Source organism: Terrapene carolina, unplaced genomic scaffold, assembly GCF_002925995.2.
Source record: "Terrapene carolina triunguis isolate 2854851 unplaced genomic scaffold, T_m_triunguis-2.0 Scaffold33891, whole genome shotgun sequence".
NCBI lineage: Eukaryota > Metazoa > Chordata > Testudines > Emydidae > Terrapene > Terrapene triunguis.
Genome location: NW_020698242.1, coordinates 11,392,499 through 11,411,965, shown reverse-complemented (window position 1 = coordinate 11,411,965; position 19,467 = coordinate 11,392,499). Strand labels below are relative to the sequence as shown.

At 41.3% G+C, this 19,467-nt stretch overlaps 1 protein-coding gene across 2 annotated transcripts in view; it reads left to right on the top strand.

Annotated features, from left to right (window-relative positions):
- The window catches only part of LOC112105765 (carbonic anhydrase 5B, mitochondrial), a 31,357-nt gene extending 13,925 nt beyond the window's left edge, over positions 1-17,432 (top strand). For both annotated transcript variants that reach the window (XM_024198683.3, XM_024198682.3), the window contains exons 2-7: positions 2,102-2,299; positions 8,377-8,495; positions 11,107-11,202; positions 11,358-11,420; positions 13,480-13,635; positions 15,610-17,432. In XM_024198683.3, coding sequence (XP_024054451.1) covers positions 2,102-2,299; positions 8,377-8,495; positions 11,107-11,202; positions 11,358-11,420; positions 13,480-13,635; positions 15,610-15,789 — 812 coding nt within the window. In that variant the 3' untranslated portion in view covers positions 15,790-17,432. The remainder of the gene's footprint in view (positions 1-2,101; positions 2,300-8,376; positions 8,496-11,106; positions 11,203-11,357; positions 11,421-13,479; positions 13,636-15,609) is intronic.
- The last annotated feature ends 2,035 nt before the right edge of the window (positions 17,433-19,467 follow it).

Below are 19,467 nucleotides of genomic sequence, written 5' to 3'. Positions count from 1 at the left end.
TCTTGTTGAGGGGCTGGAGGGAAAATGGTTTAGTCACCTGTCACGTGAATGGTCTGTTACAATATTTAACCTTTCCTTTCACATAAAAGAAAATGAGGCTGGTAAATTTGTACAAATTCTTTTAATAACGTAGCTGAGCCCATCTCACTTCCAACATTTTTATGGTTAATTTTCAGACCAATTGGTAGATTACCAGAAATTTGTCAGTGGACCTTCAATAGTCCATCGACTATGAAAACCACTGCCCATTAGTCAGTTAGCACCCCCCCCCACTTCCCAGATCCAGGCAGGTTTTGTCAGCCTGCTAATTCTCATTTCCTTACGGGAGTTGAATATGATTATCTGGAAATTGGGTACGTGCATAGGTCCCCATCCTGCAAGTTGATCTGCCTAGGCAGTTAGTGGGGCTCCTTGCAGGCACAAAGATCTGCCTTTTTATTCCACCTTGCGAGATCAATGATGATACTGTAATAAGTGCTTTAGAAGTGCTTAATAGGGATCCATTACCAGCCATGTGCCACATAAACAGAGAAGGGTGATGGGAAAAGACTCAATTTTTACGGAGCCTTCCAAAAAATATTCTTATTCTGAATTGGCAGTTAACCTGCTGCCTCTGGAGCTGCGCTGATGTCAGTTGGTCATACTGGTACGTAAGTACGCTTGGCAGAATTGAATTTTTTTTCTAATTGTGAGGATTTTTTTCAATTTTTAATTATTTTTTTCAATTTTTAACTTTATTTTGACAGTTGTGGGAGATGGGGGTAGGGCACTGCTGACCGTGGGGCTGCAGGGGGCTCCCTGTGCAGCGGGGGGCCCAAAACACTGAGGCACAAGGTGTGGGGGAGGCTGCAGGAGTCCTGGCTTGGCAGAGCAGAGACCCTGGACGGTAAGGAAGATGACAATCCATGACTGCGAGGGAGGTCAACCTGCTGCTGAAGAGTTCCTGCCCAGAATTGGCTCCACACTCGTGGATGGTGATTGCAGACCTGCTGAGGGCTCCCTGCATGGCCACGGGCCTGGTGGCACAAGATCCATACAGGCACATGGTGTGGGGCATAGCAGAGACCTCTGGCCAGGACCGCAAGGAGGAGGATGATTTGCTGGCCATGGGGCCACCCCTTTGTTCAATGGTTCCTGCCTGGGGACTGAGGCATTCAGCAGCAGGGTGGCCTTCCCCACTCCTGGGGACAATGACGACGACGATGGCTCCGTGCAGTTCTGGCTTGGGGGAATCAATGCTCCACCAGGCCAGGACCACAGCCTTCCCCTCACCTTGTGCCTGCAGGGATAGGGTGTCACCGGCCCCACTCACTCGCTCAACCACCAGCCGGGAGTGTGGGAGCCAGCCTCTGGCAGGAACTGTTCAGCAGCAGGATGGCCTCTCCCTCAGCTGGGGGCTCATCCTCCGTGCAGTCCTCACCAGGGGTCTCTGCTCCACTGGGCCAGGCCAAACACAGCCTCCCCCCACACCTTGATCCTGCAAGGAACGAGTGTTACCAGCCCTGAGGAAGCATAGCTCTGTAGTTCTGCTTTCATGGACCTGCTCACTCACTCCCGTAACAGCAGGGCTACAGAGGGCTCCCTGCACACGATGATACCTGATCCCTGCAGATATGCTGATTGTTACTGACTGACATTTTTTTTTTTTTTTTTTTGTCGATTTCAGTGTGTCAGCTGAAATCCACATTTTATTGATAGTTATAAATTAAAATTGAATCCTGCCATGCCTATACATAAGCAAAAATTAAGTGGCATGACACAGCTCTATATAAGTTAAGTAGCGAAACAGAAGACCTATGTACATCTATTGACAATTGAGGAAAAATCTATCCCTGACAAATGAGAGAAAACAAAATTGCTTTGAATAGGTTTATTATTGTGACAGACACAGCTATAAAGCAAGTTACTACACTTCCCTGGGTAAATCTGAGTCATACAAGTGGAATGTACTGTTTCTTTTATTTTCTTGTAGACCAGCTGATGTGAATCTAGCCTTTGAAAGTCATATTCTGAGGCACTTTCTGTCGCCAAAAAGATCTAACGTATTCTGTCATAAATTCTTTACAACACATTAGAGACTGATTCTGGGTTCTGCTTCTAGTGCATCCGCTTTGGCAGAGCGAGCTTTCCGTTTCTGGGGGCACTCGGCAGTCTCCAATCAACATCCAATGGAGAGACAGTGTTTACGACCCTCACCTGAAGCCCCTGAAAATCCACTATGACCCAACCACATGTCTCTATATCTGGAACAATGGGTACTCGTTCCAGGTTGAATTTGACGATTCTGCAGACAAATCAGGTAAGGAGTGCAACAAGATCAGGTTGATGTGTTATTTGTCTGCAGCTGAAAAATCCTGTCCATGCTATACTGTAAGATGTCTCTCTCTCTCAGTAAGAATCAGAAAACAAAGGCTGAAAACCAACTTAGAGTATAATCCTCTTCTAAAGAAGGTGCCTTTTCTCCCCCTTTTTCAGAATAGCTTCTCTCTAAGCAAGGATTCACTGTAATCAGTATCGCAGTGCATTGGTTCTACACAAACTCCACTAAAGCCCTGTATTAAGGGTTTAAGTTATGTATTGTGCAAACCTTCTACGCTTGTTGCACAAGCCTTTACGTCCTTCCTTTTGATTTTACCTCATTGTCTTTTTTAGGTAGTGCTTGCATGCATGTACTTGATTTAAAATTGTAATTCTGGAATTAAACATTAATGAAATAATCGGCTGTTTATCTGTTTGTGTTAACATAAAAGTAATGCATTTGAAATAATCAACCAGCAAGGTGCAGTTCCTTTTTGAAGAGTACATTGTTCTGTTAGAACTATTTAATCTGAGTAAACTCTTGAGGAAAATAAATAATGCTGATTTGATAATGTGGTAAGCAAATACATGTGATCAGGTTGCTTTAAAAAAATCTCCAAGCTCTACCAATAGATAGCAGCTAACTGCTTTATCTCTGCCAGATACATTTTTAAATTTGGACTGCAAATTCAAGTGAGTTTAAATTCAAGATATTCCTGCTAAACTCAAGGTTTTTCATCCTTGATCCTCTTAAAATCTATTTGACAAAAGCATATTGGTGCAGTTTTCTATTACGATTAGGTATGAATAGAATATTTAATAACATCTATTAAGTAGTAGCAGTTGGTCACAGATATTGGATAGCATTTGATTCACTCTAGTTATCCAAACTGTCAGTGTGGAAAGATAATATTTAGAGTTGGATGAGTTCAGACCTTACCAATTAGAATCACAGGTGGTCTGGGATGAGTATTTATCCAGTGCAGGAAAGGCTTGACTCTATTGTGGGGCAGGAGGAAAATGCTTGTGAACATCTCTAGCTTAGGAGGTTCACAGTTTTAATACTTCTATCAGAAAAACTCTGGGGAAGGTGTCCCAGTGCTATATTCGTAAACATCTTATTTCTATGATACCAACACTTTTTTTGGCTGATGTTTGGAGCGGGATTGAGAAAACAATCTTACAAAAGAGATCCATTATTGTGGCTTCTTCATAGAACGCTGGGTTCCCCAGGTTAACAAGAAAAGGAAGATTAACAAGTCCTGGAGTTGCTCATAAGCAAGTAACATTTGCGCAAATAATAGCATTATGGAAAACTTTTTTGCGGTGTTGGGATTCAGATGTTGGAGTGGAGACTGTCCCTGTTCTCACTTATTACAAGCACAGAAACAGATCTCCTGATGGAGGGAAGTGTGGGAATTCTATTTATCCAGTCATTCTGAGCCATCATTTCCCCTGGAAATTTAGCGTCAAGGACCTGTCTGCCCCTCCTTATTGTCATAAACATTTGTGCATTGCACTTCTGTTGCTATTAGTAGAGATTTGCAAGTGTTAACACCTCATGTCATTTGATGATAATCGCTCCCTTTTTTCTGTCTTTGGGAACAGAAGATCCTAAAGTCACTCCCAAACTGGTTGTGCGTACTAAAACATCTACTAGCCAAATTGCTATGCCTGTTATGTAACTACTTTGTGTGTAGACCTCATTTGCTACAGCTTCTGTACACCATTTCTGAAACCCCTGTGTCTTTCCAGGTTCCTCTTTGAAGTTATAACAACCCATGTCACTGACTATTTCACTAATTTAATATTGTTGTATATTAATCCATCATCCAGGTCTATATAGAACAAGGAAATCACACAGTAGCACGTTCATGTTTTTACAGTGTGGTGTAATTGTATTAGTGTGCTAGTTACAGTGGAGCAGTCTAGGATAATTGCACTATTTAGAAGCAGCACAAGTTCATTAGCTATCCTATTGTACTATACTTAGTGCATGAAAACTTTAAGCCTGTTCTGCTTTTACTTTGACAGAGATTTTCTTTTATATACCTTTCAACTTTCTAAACTTCTCCCCCTCTCCCCCCACAGTCTGCTTTTCACTCTCTTATTCCTCCTCTATCTTTGGTTTCTCTTTCTGCTTTGTCTTCCTCCCAGCTTCTATCATTCAACTGCAATAGAGAGAGAGAGGTGAAAGCAACATGGATAAAAATGCAATGGAGTTGAAAAATAAAATTAAAAATGTTGAAGAAAAGTACAAAATGATGAAAAGAGAAGGGAATATTCAAGGTAAACAGAAATGCTGAACTCCTGAACTGAGACAAAAACATGACTCTTGCAAAAGAGGAGACTAGCCCTGCCATTGGGTGCTATAGACAAGCAGAACAAGAGAATGAAGAGAACAAGGGAAAAAAGGGTGTGGGAAAGAAAGGTATGTAATGTACTGGTTATTTATATGCACCACTGCCATCTATTGGATGGAAATGGACTTGTAACATTACTAGGTTTAAAGAACAGCTCTGTGTAAGTTTGAAAGCTTGTCTCTCTCACCAACAGAAGTTGATCTAGTAGAAGATTATCTCATCCACCTTGTCTTTTTAGGTTTTAAAAAAAAGTTTCAGACAAGCTGCTGCTGCTTTTAAAAAAAAAAAAAAAAAAGGGAGTCCCTTTAAAGTGTGGTGTTGTGAAACCAATCAGCATTGCTCTAGGCCAGGGGTCGGCAATGTTTGGCACGTGGCTCGCCAGGGTAAGCACCCTAGCGGGCCGGGCCAGTTTATTTACCTGCTGACGCGGCAGGTTCGGCCGATCGCGGCCCCCACTCGCCGCGGTTCGCTGTCCCAGGCCAATGGCGGCGGCGGGAAGCGGCGTGGGCCGAGGGATGTGCTGGCCGCAGCTTCCCGCCGCCCCCATTGGCCCGGGATGGCGAACCGCGGCGAGTGGGGGCCGCGATCGGCCGAACCTGCCGCGTCAGCAGGTAAATAAACTGGCCCGGCCCGCTAGGGTGCTTACCCTGGCGAGCCGCGTGCCGAACGTTACCGACCCCTGCTCTAGGCCATGAAAAACCAAAAAGTGTCAGTGACTGGAAAGGGATTGTAAACCCTGTTTATTGTCTTTGTCTATCATGTATCATAAGGGTCTGATTTTGCAAATAGACATGCTTGTGAGTAACTTTATTTATGTGAGTAAACCTGTGTAGGTGAGTGGGGCTGTTCACATGAGTCTGAATACTCATGAATGCATATGTACAAATAGGATCAGGTGTGGAGGTCATTATAGGAGTGGGGTCTTAATTCCCTCCTCCCTCAGTGCTCTCTCATTATACTTACTTTGCTTTACTGTCTCCTTTGAACCTCTTTAAAAAAATGAAGGAAGAAACAAAGCTTTAATGTATTTTAAAACTAATGTTCAGTTTTTCACTGATGCAACGAAATAGCTGAGATAACTAGCCATGGGCAGGGCCGGCTCCAAGCACCAGCCGATCAAGCTGGTGCTTGGGGCGGCAGATTGAACGAGGCGGCATTCCGCCCAATCCTAGGATGGCACGGACGCTTTTTTTTTGTTTGTTTGTTCCGCTCCGGCCACCCTGTAGGGGGCGACGGCGCGGAGGACGGGAGCACCCTGCAGCAAGCCCGGCAGGGCAGCCCGCGTCCTTCCGTCCCCGCCGACTGGAGCGGAGACCTCCCGGCAGGCGGCGCGGTGCGGCGGGAGGGGCCGCGTGGCAGCGCCCCGCTGTAGCCCTGGCCGCCCCCTTTCTCTCTCTCTCCGGCCCCCTCCCTACCCCTCCCCCCCTGCTAGCCGGTCCCCCTGCACCTGCGCTCCGGCCGCGCCGCAGGTTTTTTTTTGTTTTTTGTTTTGCTTGGGGCAAAAAAGCCAGAGCCGGCCCTGGCCATGGGGTGTTAGATGTCAAGTTGTACATCTTGGTGGTATACTGCTCCTTTAACAAATAATTGGAATTTTACAGTGTGAGTGGAAGTTTGAGGCAAATGCATGAAATTTTTCTAAAATAGACATGGCTCCATCAGCTGTTTTCAAGTATCTTTCCTTTAGCCAGGAGGTGAACAAATCACTATCTCTGTTAGTAATAACACCCTTGTATTATATAGGGTCTGATCCTGCTACCATTGAAGTCAGTGACAAAATTCCCATTGACTTCCATGCTGGAGGATCAAGACCATAGTCCTTTTATCCCCCCTCCCCCTTTACCCCGATCCCAGTAGTGTACAGAGGTGAGCAAGCGTGAGCATCCCTATTATGCACATGAAGAAACTGAGGAGCAGGGAGGACAAGTGACTTGCCAGTGGTCATATAGCCAGTCTTTGGCACAAATGAGCCATGTGACTCCTGCTCTGTACTCTGATCTCTAGAGTTGCTTCCCCCTGCACATAGAAAAATTCCTGGGGGAGTCTTGCATAGGAAAGATTTTACTCTGATAAGTGAGTACACCTACTTTGGAAGGCCAAGGCCAAGATGTTAGGCTGGTTTAACTACGGCGGGAAAAGCAACATTGTCTAGTGGACTGAACATGGAACTAAAAGCCAAGAATAGCTGAGTTCTAATCCAAGCTCTGACTCTCAGCTGCTCTGTCTTTAGCGACTTGCCTAAAGTTCTCAAAAATGATGAACTTTCATGACTCCAACTGAGGTCAGTGGATGATGTGGGGTTGTGGTGCTCGCGAAAAGCAGGCCCAAGGTGTTACAAATTGGGCAGCCAAAATCATTGGTCACTTCTGAAAATTTGGGCCTTAATCCCTCTACCTTAGTTTTCTCCTCCTCTGGAAAGAATTAATTCCCCTCTTTCCAAGAGTGAGGTTAGAATTAATTACTCTATACAATGGTTTGATATAAAATAGTAATTATGTACTATATATTTAACATCAGTAAATCAGTTTGTAAAGCACATAATAATGTTAGTTAATAGTCCTTTAGATGTAATTGGTACCAGTAGTTTAGAAGGTGCTATGATCTAGTGACTAGCGAAAAGGGATTTAGAACCAGGAGGATCCTGTGTTTTAATCTGGAGTGACCCAGTGGATCATTCCCACGAGGAAAAAGGGTAAACATCAGGAGTTCATTCAAAACCAGATACATAATTTGAGTTTTGGTGAGTAGACCAATTACAAAAAGTCTAACGCCTACTTAAACTAAATTATGAGTTGCTATTTTAATAATTTAATAAATATGCGGCTAGGAAGAATTACATTCTGTTGTGACCTAGGCCAATTCAAAATATCACTTGTAAATAATACAGTTTAACTTCTACAAGCTTTGGATTTTTGCACATATGCAGACAGTGTTTAGACACTTCCTGATTAGCATCCAAATAGTTTTCAACATACAAAATATCAGCATATTTATAGGCATTTTGGAAATAGTTTAATATTGGACTGATGCTCTAAAACTTGTGTGTCAGTCACAGTTCTTCCAGAGTCACATTTTCTAAACTTCTGTAACATTTAAAAAAGATTTAAAATTGTATGTTTGCCAAAATGTACTAATTGTATTCGTACAATTAGAATAAGAATTTGGAGGATATTGATGGTTTGTATTGTCACCTGAGAAAGTCCAGTATCTCCTACAATTCCAGGTTTCATTGATCATGTCATAGATGGAGAGACTATTTTTGTCTTTGAATCCGGATGATGTAAATATTCAATGACAACCCACTGAACCGCTTCTGAGGCACCTGCTCAGAGAAGGTGTTACGTATAGCCATGACTCTGCCAGACAAATCCTGGTTGAACTTGTAAAGATTCTTTCCCTTGCAGGGAGTTGGGTGAGGAAGCTTTGTTTACTGTATAAAATGGGAGGTCATACATTAACTTTCGCTTGAGTTCATCTGTAGGCTAATTAAAGTCACACACTTGCCCCAAGCAGTTTTGTTTAGATGCTTTAGTAAATTGAGCTGTAAAATTAGCTAAGGGGAAAACATTACTGTAAAGCAGTTACTGCATCTGAGCTTTCCTGGGTAAATACAATGCGAGGAGAGAAGAAAGCTGTATTATTTTCACATCACTGAGGCAATTCTAAATCAGTTATCAGCTATATGTAACTGTTTTTCTTTTTTCTCTTTTTTTTCCAGTAATTATGGGAGGTCCCTTGGAAAACCATTACAGGCTAAAGCAGTTCCACTTCCACTGGGGAGCCATAAATGAATGGGGTTCAGAGCACATGGTTGACAGCAAAGTCTACCCAGCAGAGGTATGGGGAGGAATGCTGAACAGTACTCCTAGCTGATATTTGCACAAACAGGAGGCTAGAACTCAGTGATTCCAGCCCTAATCCTGGCTAGAAAACTAATACGGAGCTGTGGTTGATGTACAGAACTGCTGCTTACCAGTAATGGTCAGTCCTAGTTAACAGCAAAGTTCAGCCATTGTCCTGTTAATAAGCCAAGACCTGCCATACATTCCAGAAAAGCACATGGTCCTAAAATTGGTTGTTGGCTGCTTGAATGAAAATTCCAGTAACACTTTTTTTCTGGTATATGGCACTCTTCGAACGCAGACAATGAAATCCACAGAATGAGTCCTTGGCATGCAGCAAAATGTCACTGCTGTTACTGTCCATGCTGCTTGGGATGGCAGGACTGGGTCTCTGCCCAAATCGTGTTACTCTCTTTTAGGGAAAAGAGTAGAAGAGAAAACAGAGGGGATGAGACTAAGACCTGGTCTACGCTAGAAATAAATAAAGGTTGAGTCTCATTAGTTAGTGAACATTAATATGTTGTTTGCAATTAAATACAACCTTTACACTGAATTTGGTGCTGTTTTTTGCTAACCAGGAGGATACAGTGTACCTATACCCATTTATTTGAGTAGTTATATAGCTTAACTTACATTTATTCAGACTCTTAATTTTTATGTTTTGTTATGTTAGAAAATGTATGGGGTGCATTTTTTATTTACTAAATGATCAATTTTTTACTTGTGATTTGTGTCAAACTCCATTTGGATGGAAATTCAATTAAAAATGCACAAAAAGAGCATTTTAATCTTTTATTAAATAAAAGTGCTGGATACATAAGAAAAAAGTTTATCAAAACATGCTTTGCATTTAAAAAGGCTGTATTATCTATACTTAATGAATTAAACTGATTGTTTTTGGTCGGCATGTCCTTCAAGATTTTAGAACTGCTAGACCTCATCCTCTCTCACCTAGTTTTTGTTTATAGATTGGAAGAGGAAAACAAGCTTTTCTGCTTTTACAACTCCCAATTGGCTTCTTAACTTTGTATGAGATAGTCATTGAACTGAACTAGATGAACAAACTGAAATGTAAAAATCTAAAAACATCCTCTCTGCACCTGCAGAAGAGGCTACTGCTGTCAAAAGCTGGTTTAGCACTTCAGCAAACTCTGATTACAGGTGGGTAGCCAGTGACTTCCTCCAGTTCAGTGGTTTGACTTTCTTTAAAAGTTGGCAGCAGACATGTACTGCTTAATATTATTATTTTTATTTAATTTAGATTATTTGAAACTTGTACATTTAGGCCTTAATATTGGTTGTCATTTTCAAATTTAATTTGAAATTTAATTTTAATTTGAAAACATAAACCTGAGTTTAATTTAAATAAAAATGTTTTATTTAAATAAAAAAAAATCAGATTTTTGTCATCAATTTTTATCAACCCTGAACCAGCCTCACCTGTGATGGATCAGCTACCTGCCACCTGAGACTGATCAGGTAGAGATCAATAAAAGGCAGCAAGTGGCTCAGTTGGTGTATAGGACAGGAGGGAGTAGTAAGGATCTTTCAGGAGATCATGGGTTAGTGGAGAAGGGATAATTGTATTGAATGTTCTTATTCGGAAGGGCCTGAACCAGACTCTGGGCATGGTGTCAGTCATTCCTGTGCTGAGTGGACAGGCCAGCAGCCGACAAACTGGTGTAAATACTTTTATACTAGTATAACTGGATCCACCACGGCGGGGCGAGGCAGGGTTTGGCTGCTTTAACTATACCAGCATAGTTCAAGCAGTACTACTTTCTAGTGTAGACAAGTCTTAAGATAAGAGAACAGTGAATAAAGGAGGTGGGACTAGGGGAGAAAATACCCATTAAGCTCAGAGAGGAAAGTGTGACAGATGTGAAAAGAATTTTATTTTTATTCAACGAAAATGGAGAGGGACTTGAAAATGGTTCTGTCCTCCCTTTCTTCGCCCCCCCCCCCCCGTTGATGATGCCATAGTGGCGTTTGCTTATTTGTTTGGTAATGTGAGATTTATTAAAAACCAGTCTATGAATAAGATGTCAAATTAACCTCCATGTAGAGAGCTAGCACAAGGGATATCACTACTTACGTTCCTTATTGAGAAGGCTTACGTGGCACTTTACAGTTGTGCAGATAGGTCTTGTGCTGGGCTGGCTCTTCGGTTGGGGTGGATTTAATCCTAGGAGAGCTGTCTGTTCTATATCTCTCATCTCTTTCTTATAATGAGGGAAATCTTCCATTTGATTTTTAAAGGCACAAAGGGGAGCTGGGTGCCTAATGCAGCTAACTTCCTTCTGCACCTTTGAATAACACTCTTGTAATCTGTCACCCACAAACAAAATCAGTCTTCTGTGAAATGCAAAGTATGGGGCTGACGTTCTTTTGTTTAAAAAAAAGCAACTAAAGAAACAAATACTAGTTTCAAGTATATTTTTTTTTTGTTTCCCATTTTGTGGCTTTTGATTTTTAAGGTAGCTGCTGTACATCTCAAATTGTCAAAGGCCAAATGTAGGACAAAGACCAGGAGGAACTGCATTTGTTTTGATTCTATTTGTCTGTCTTGTGTATGTGTGTGAAATTGTCATTCACTTGTATTTCAGCTGCATTTAGTACACTGGAATCCTGTCACGTCCACTAGCTTTGAAGACGCTGTCATGGAGAATAATGGTTTGGTTGTCATAGGAGTATTTTTGAAGGTAAATGGTTACTGCATCTGTAGTGATGCATTTTATATATAAATTTTTAAAATTAAAACAGATAAAATATATAGACTTTTTTATTAAACTTCTTGTGGTGGGTATTTCTGTAATGTGTCCTTGATGACTTACACATTTATATCTGTGTAATGCAGCTGGGAGCTCATCACGCAGGACTACAGAAGTTAGTAGATGCGTTACCAGCAGTTAGACACAAGGTAATACATATTTTTAAATGGAATGTTTAAATATTCCAATGCATGTCTCTATCCTTATTGTTAGTGAGTTTATCAACATACAGAATATTTTGATAGTATCAAGGCACTAATAAACTCTTTATTACTGTCATTGATGTGTGTGGGTTGGGAACTGGACTGAGGTTAGGGCATTTTGAAACGATAGGGAAAGTTGTTGGATTCAAGTAGAGAAAATCACTAATCTTTCAGATGTACTTCATGTGATCACTTTCCAATCTGCTTGAGTCAAGAAAAGCATGTAGACTGTATCACTCCAGAGGGGCATGACACATGCTTAGTATTTTCCTTACCTGCAGGCTGAGGACCTCTTATACAAAGCCAAACTACTAAAAAATTTTCACATAGTAACTAAAAGCCAATTTTTTCAGAGAATCACTCAGTGCTGTAAAGAGAGACAGTCAGTGGTTACTGTCTGTGATATTAGATTTTCTGGTATCCGTTATTTTTCTACTGTGTACATTTGTTAATCAAAGCCTACAGTCAGGATTTCTTATATGAGCATAACTTTGAAGTCTCTGCAGCTCCTACTTGCACAGTCAGCAAGCTGATAGTAAGGGTGATTTTATTAAGCAGGTGTGTTTCCAGTGGGGTCCTGCAGGGATTGGTTCTTGGCTCTTTGCTGTTTACGCCTTTTATCAGTGACCTCTTTGATTCCCTGATAGAGTGCCGTGATCCAGTGTAGCATGTTGCTAGCTGTGCCTTTCCAGCTCGCAGTGTCAGCATTGAAAGTTTTCCAGTCCCTCTTGCAAATGTCCTTGAACCTGAGCCTACATTGACCCATGCCTGACCTGCCTCTGAGAGTACTGAAAAGCTATCAACCTAGTGACTTGGTCACTCTTAGAACATAAGAACGTCTATACTGGGTCAGACCAAAGGTCATCTAGCCCAGTATCCTGTCTTCTGACAGTGGCCAATGCCAGGTGCCCCAGAGGGAATGAACAGAACAAGTAGTCATCAAGTGATCCACCCCCTGTTGCCCACTCCCATCTTCTGGCAAACAGAGGCTAGGAACACCATCCCTGCCCGTCCGGGCCAATAGCCATTGATGGACCTATCCTCCATGAACTTATCTAGTTCTTTTTTTAACCCTCTTATAGTCTTGGCTTTCACAACATCCTCTGGCAAGGAGTTCCACAGGTTGACTGTGCGTTGTGGGAAGAAATACTTCCTTTTGTTTGTTTTAAACCTACGGCCTATTAATTTCATTTGGTGACCCCCAGTTCTTGTGTTATGAGAAGGAGTAAATAACCTTTCCTTATTTACTTTCTCCACACCAGTCTTGATTTTATGGACCTCCATCATATCCCCACTGAGGCATCTCTTTTCCAAGATGAAAAGTCAGTCTTATTAATCTCTCCTCATCTCTTCCTGTAATAGACCCTCTAATTTTTATATATATGCCATGAAAGCCCCTCTAAATAAATGTTGACCAAGCCTGCTCAGAGAGAACTTCCAGTGCATCGAAAAGAACATTCTACAGCAGCGGCCAGCACATTCCTCGGCCCGCACTGCTTCCCGCAACCCCCATTGGCCTGGAGCGGCGAACCGCGACCAGTGGGAACCGCAATAGGCCGAACCTGCGTACGCGGCAGGTAAACAAACCAGCCTGGCCTGCCAGGGTGCTTACCCTGGCGAGCCGCATGCCAAAGGTTGCCAATCCCTGTTCTACAGAATACTCAACTCTGAGTGTAAACACATTCAGCATATAAAACTGAAATAATCTTGGGCCAACATTTTAAAAAAATAGGCATTTATTTTTAGGTACCCAAGTAAGAGGCCTGATTTCCAAAAGGCTGAGCATTCTGCACCTTTGATTGAAATCAAAGCACACTCAGGACTTCTGAAAGTGGACTTAAGTGCTTTTTTTTATGGTTGCTCAATAATAATATTGACAGTATTTAATCGATAATAACAATTGTATTGTTCCTAATCTTATCACTGTTTAGATTTTTCAAATATATCCTCTAGGTTTTCTTTTAGAGGTTAAAATATTTAATACATTAATTTTCTTGGATTCTAGGACGCAATTGTTGAGTTTGATGTCTTTGACCCCTCCTGTTTGATGCCATCATGCCCGGATTATTGGACCTATGACGGATCTTTGACCACTCCACCACTTACTGAATCTGTCACCTGGATTATTAAGAAGACACCAATAGAAGTTGATCAAAATCAGGTATTTATCATGCTAATAGTTTGCTTTTTAATAAAGATGGTTTATTCCTTCTGGGATAGAGGAGGAAATAAACGCTCCACAGAAGGAGAAGTTACTTACCAGTAAGGCGGAGGACATAGAGATTGCCACCTGGCCCAAGGTCTGTCTAGTCTAGTAACCTGTGTCTGACAGAACCAGCATCAGATGCTTCAGAGTAAGGTGTAAGAACCTCACAGTAGCAGATGTGGGATAATCTGCCCCCCAAATAGGTTTCATCCTGATCTAAGAGATTGGCTTAAGCATGACGTTTAATAGCTCTTCAAAAATATTTTGATAGCATTAGCTATCCAGATAAATGTCTAATCCTTTTTGGAGTCTTGCTAAATTCTTGGCCTCAGTGTCTTCCTGTGGCAGTGAGTGTTGTCTATACATGTTCATGCTTGTGGAATCCAGGCACTTGTATTATAAACTTCCAGAATCTTCTACAGAGCGCTGGGGACACATCCCCTCATTTCCCTTCCCCTTGTGCAAGGTTCCAAGGATATATTAAAAAAAAAGGGGAGAGTCCCTAATGCTTTTTGGTTCGTTCTGACTGCTGAAGGTGCAGCGAGCTCAAAGCTGATCAGCTTTTTTTAATGCCCTTTTGGGGGACAGATTTGTTTATAGTTGGTGAGAGTGGCAGTCAGCTTTTCTTTAAAAAAAAGGGAAGGAAGGGTTCCCACAAGTGGACTATTTAGAGGCCACCTCAAATAGGAACTTAGCAGTTTTAGGTTGTTATTTATACTTCGTGCTCTAACATTCATCCAGTTCTTGTCACTGTGTATTCCCCGCTGCTCTTAATTCTGGTGCCCCGTGTTGCCAGTTTAATACTGCTCTTTGGCATGAAATAGAGGTTGGAGAAGTTCCAAACTGACAGAAGAGGCACAGAGATTAGGAGCAGCAAGAGGCTAAAATTACAGTTTTCGCTGGCACTCTTCAGTATTCTCCAGCCATCCAAGGAAACGCATCAAGAATGGCCAAATTATTGTGACATTAAAGTGATTGTTTCAGATCTAGGGAAAATGTGCCATTTGAATGACACATGATCTGATCTGACAATTCCTCCTAGTTTAGGAGGCACCGAAGGCAAATTCATTCATTTTCACCAAGTTATTGAGGGTTTTACAATGACACATGGCAAGATTGTCAATTCCCAGTAAAAACTCCGTGGAACATTAATGTCCAACAATACATTCAGAAATTCCAAATTGTCAAGAATAGGGGTATAGATGGGCATATGGCTTTATTTTACACCAGGGGGAATGCAAGAGTTAGAGTGGCTTGAAAGGAAGAGAAAGGTTTAACAGAGCAAAGAAGAAAACTTTAATTTGAGGTATAGTGTGTTCTCTTTTTCAATTCAGACTCTTCTGTATGGTCTCTTCCCTTTCTCTCCCTAAAAATCCCCTCCCTTCTGATAGAGAATAGGTCACTGCAGTTCCCTTGTGGGCTTTAAAGAAACTATGCTAAAAACCTCATCTGCTGGATGCCTGGGTTTTGAGAGCTAGCAGCAACACATGTGACTGTTGCTGAAACTTACTGTTTCCCATGCATCAACATGTGTTTGTCTGAATTAGGAGAACAGACCTTGCAGGCAGGATGTAATCTAAGAAGGCTGAAGTACAGAAAGATTTATATAAAGGTGGTGCATATGCAACCCATGAATACTCAGGACTCCTCACTGTCTCGGGATTGGCAAGAAGTTAAAAGTGAATAAAGACGTAGTTCACCTGAAGATGACAGATGATTGGCAGTTCATATCTTGTATTGATATAGTTGAGAACATGATCTTTACCAGCAGTTGGTAAAGAGATGCTGCAAGTTAATGCCAAAACCTCTCAGTACTTGAGTTTAGTGTGAGCTCTGATAGGATCACTCAGGTTTGGAAACTGTATTCCTTTTACTCCGGTTGTTCTTCTGACTGCTAAGTCACTCATATTCACCATTTGCCATTCCCAGCTTGAGGAGTTTCGGATGCTGCTCTTTACCTCAGCTGGGGAGGAAGAAAAGAGGATGGTAGACAACTTTCGCCCGCTTCAGCCACTAATGAATCGGACCGTCCGTTCATCCTTCCGAAACCACCACCTACTGAACATTGAAACAAGACCCAGCGAACTTGCCCACCAACATAGCCCATAGGATAGCCTAAAAAGAGACCGTACATGTTACAATATCTAAAAGTTACTAACAGACACTTTATTTTTTAAAATTCTGTATGTAGTGTGTGTGTACACTATAGAATTTCATGGTCAGTCGTTTAAAGGGATTTGGGGTTTACTGCTTGGCATTTTACCTTCAGTGGGTCAGCTTTTCTGTAGAAGTACATACTTATTTTTTACCAAACTTTTAAAGCAAGTAGCAATAACTCATAACATGTATCAGGGGTTATTTTAAGAATTTAAAGCAAAATAAGGGAGTGAGGTTTCACCGCCCTATCCCATGTCATAGTTTGTATCTCATGAAACGCTTTTGCTTAAAAACTTCTTTTCAAACTAATAACCCCAACAGAACAACAGTAGCAGATTGGGGGCACAAAAAGAAGTCTCTCATAGATAACAGATCATGTCCACTGTAGGATTACTTTGGGGGAGGAGGGGAAAACAGCTTTCTATAGGCAAAAAGAAAATGGATATGCTTTGTAAAGATTGAAAACAGTTTCTTGAGGAATGTGACACTTATCCTAAAAAATGGTCCAGATGGCCTTTTTTTATCTACCTCTGCTAGCCATAGTTTTCTCTATATTCATCATGTTTCACTTACTTTGTATGTTTTACTTTGTTTAATGTCCATCATGTGGGTGAAATTTGTGTACAAATGGCTAAGTAACTCTTCTTTTCTGATGGAAACGAAGTCTGTCTTTAGACCATAGAAGTGATATGGAGTAGATTTGTTTAAGTCATTTTGGAGAACAAATGAGAAATCTTGACCTTAGCTAGTAAATGGGAAAGACTCCAATAACTGAGGTCACTCAAGTGTGAGTGAGATCAGTACATTAGCCCTTCAATGCTAGATTTTGAGCCTTATGACAAGTTTGCACATTTGGTTGGAAAACACTTTGGGGGGGAGGGGTGGGAGGCTCTGTTTATTTCGAGTGTGGGCTTTTGCCTAGCTCATTTGAGTGCCTTATTGTTGTCCATGCTTCCTTCATTAACCCTGCCTCTAGCTGATTGCCTTTTTGCCTTGAGAATGAAATTTCCCCCATCTGCCTGAAAGTGTGGTTCTATTCTAAAATGCAACTGTGTGTAAATGGCTCTTCTCGTTCCCTAGATCTGCTCTCCTGTGTGTAGTCAGATCAGATCTGCGCACTGAAGCGCTACAGATAGGTTTTCACATCTGTTAGCCCTTCAAAGCCCCCACAGCTAGGTGGGATTGAACTGGATTCCATTCCTTCTTTTGCATCATCAACAGAACGCTTTATTAACTTTCAGTCACTTGTAACTGAAAACAGTGGCTGGCACAGATGTCACTGAGGGCATCATCTAAATACCATGGGGCTGAAAGGAGTAACTGATGCCATAATTTGGTCTGTAGAACCACTTATATGCATGATTATGCATGAGAATGAAAGATCCCAGTGTGACTCTTGGAGATAAGGTGAAGTTGCTGGACTCAAAGCTAGGAAAAGTGAGACAAGGTGGATGAGGTAATATCTTTTATTGGACCAACTTCTGTTGGTGAGAGAAACACGCTTTCAAGCTACAAGAACTGCTCGTCAGGTCTGGGAAAGGTACTCAGAGTGTAGCTTGAAAGCTTGTCTCTTTCTCTAACAGACGTTGGTCCAATAAAAGATATTCCCTCACCCACCTTGTCTCTCTCGTGTCCTAGGACCAACACTGCTACAACAACAGTGCAAACAAGCTAGGAAAAGCATCATTTTGCTCTTTAAACTGAGCATACTTGACCTGGATTCATTGAAAGTGAACATGAAGCTCAGCAATGCCATTCCTACAACTACTTTTCAGAGTGGAACCACACTTGAAGATGGCAGTAACTTTGAATCAGTCATTGAAAGGTATCTTTTATACCTTCCCAGACCACGGCCACTCTCCCAGTAAGGGAGTGATATTTAAACTGTTAAAAATTGCTAACTATGGTATTCTGTAATCTTAATAATGCTGCTTTTACATTTAAAGGCTAGCGATGACTAGGATTCTATAAGTAAATAAATATTAAGAACATAAGACCAGCCATACTGGGTCAGACCAAAGGTCCATCTAGCCCAGTATCCTGTCTTCTGACAGTGGCCAATGCCAGGTGCCCCAGAGGGAATGAACAGAACAGGTAATAATCAGGTGATCCATTCCCTGTCGCCCATTCCCAGCTTCTGGCAAACAGAGGCTAGGGACGCCATCCCTGCCCATCCTGGCTAATAGCCATTGATGAACCTATCCTCCATGAATTTATCTAGTTCTTTTTTGAATGTATCTTAAATGTATCTGAAATATTCATATGGGTATAGTGGGGAGAAGTGATTGTAAAATGGTTCTTTCTGGTAGAAAAATGGAGTGAGTGTTACTTTGAAATAAGTAGGAACCCCACAATCACCTCTGTAAGTTACTTTTCTGACTAGTTACTGATTTAAATTCTTTTTTTTTTTAAGTCACTGACAGTAGAATGGATTTTGCAGGTTTTAGATAATTTCATACCCAGGACTTAAGCATTTTAGTTTCCTTGATGAGTTATCAGCAAGTTCTTGTTCTCTTTTGATTTGCAAAGATTATTTCACTAGTTCATACAGCTTTCATGATACACATAGATGCAAAATACGTTTTGTTCTTTGGGGGCTATCGTAAACATGTGCACACATACCAGTTATACAGATAATAAGCTGCAGTCAGGAGGTACATTTCAGTTAGATATTCTATGCTCTGATGAGGGTAAAATATCTGGAAACAGATTTCAGTATTAAAGACTCTTGTTACATTTTCTTAGCTCAATAAACAAGTTTTTTTTACAGGGATTTTTCTGTTAGTTTCACTACAACTTGTGTCTGCATCTGTGTTTACATGTTCATATGGTTTTGTGTGTCTGTGGCAAGGAAAGAATATTATTTAAATTACAGGGTAAATTGTCACCTGTTCATGCAATTAGCAGAAGCTTGACTTTTATTTTGTACATATATGGTGATCATATCAGCCTTGCAAAATTGTATTCACCCAGGAAGAGTTGTTCTTTTAGGAGTAGCAAGTGGGACATCAGCCTTTCCCCTCATTTCTCCATCATCATGGTAAAAAGCAAATGATTTGATGTGTTAGCTAATAGTGAGTAATTACATTTCACGATGACTTTGCAAGCTTGCGTTAAGTCTGACAGATGTCCACATAGTTATCTTAAGGCTTAACTTACTTTAGGTGGCACAGTATAAAGAGGTGTGAATATATAATTCTGTTCTGACTTGTATGATGACCGTTTTAATTATTTAATACGGCTGTAATTAAAAGTTTCCACATTTTTGGGAAATGTGCAGCTTATACTCCTAGGAACTGGTGGACGAGGGGACTTCTACGGCACTAATTTACCGCAGGGTAAAGATGACCTTGGAATTGGTGGTACTGAGATAGGGAAGGTTGAAATGAAGATCATAACTGCAGGGCAGTACCTGTCCAGTCTTACTGTCACACTTTTGCGCAGTAAGAGGGCAAACTCAGCACAGGGATTCCTATTGTGAGTTAAGTATCACTCTGATAAAAACCTAGCTGTCTGGTGGCTTCATAATGTTAGAATGTATTTGCAACAAAATATTGACTACATTCCAGAATTCTCAGGCCACTATTCAACGTGTGATTGACTTATATTATACTTGAGCTGCATTGTTTT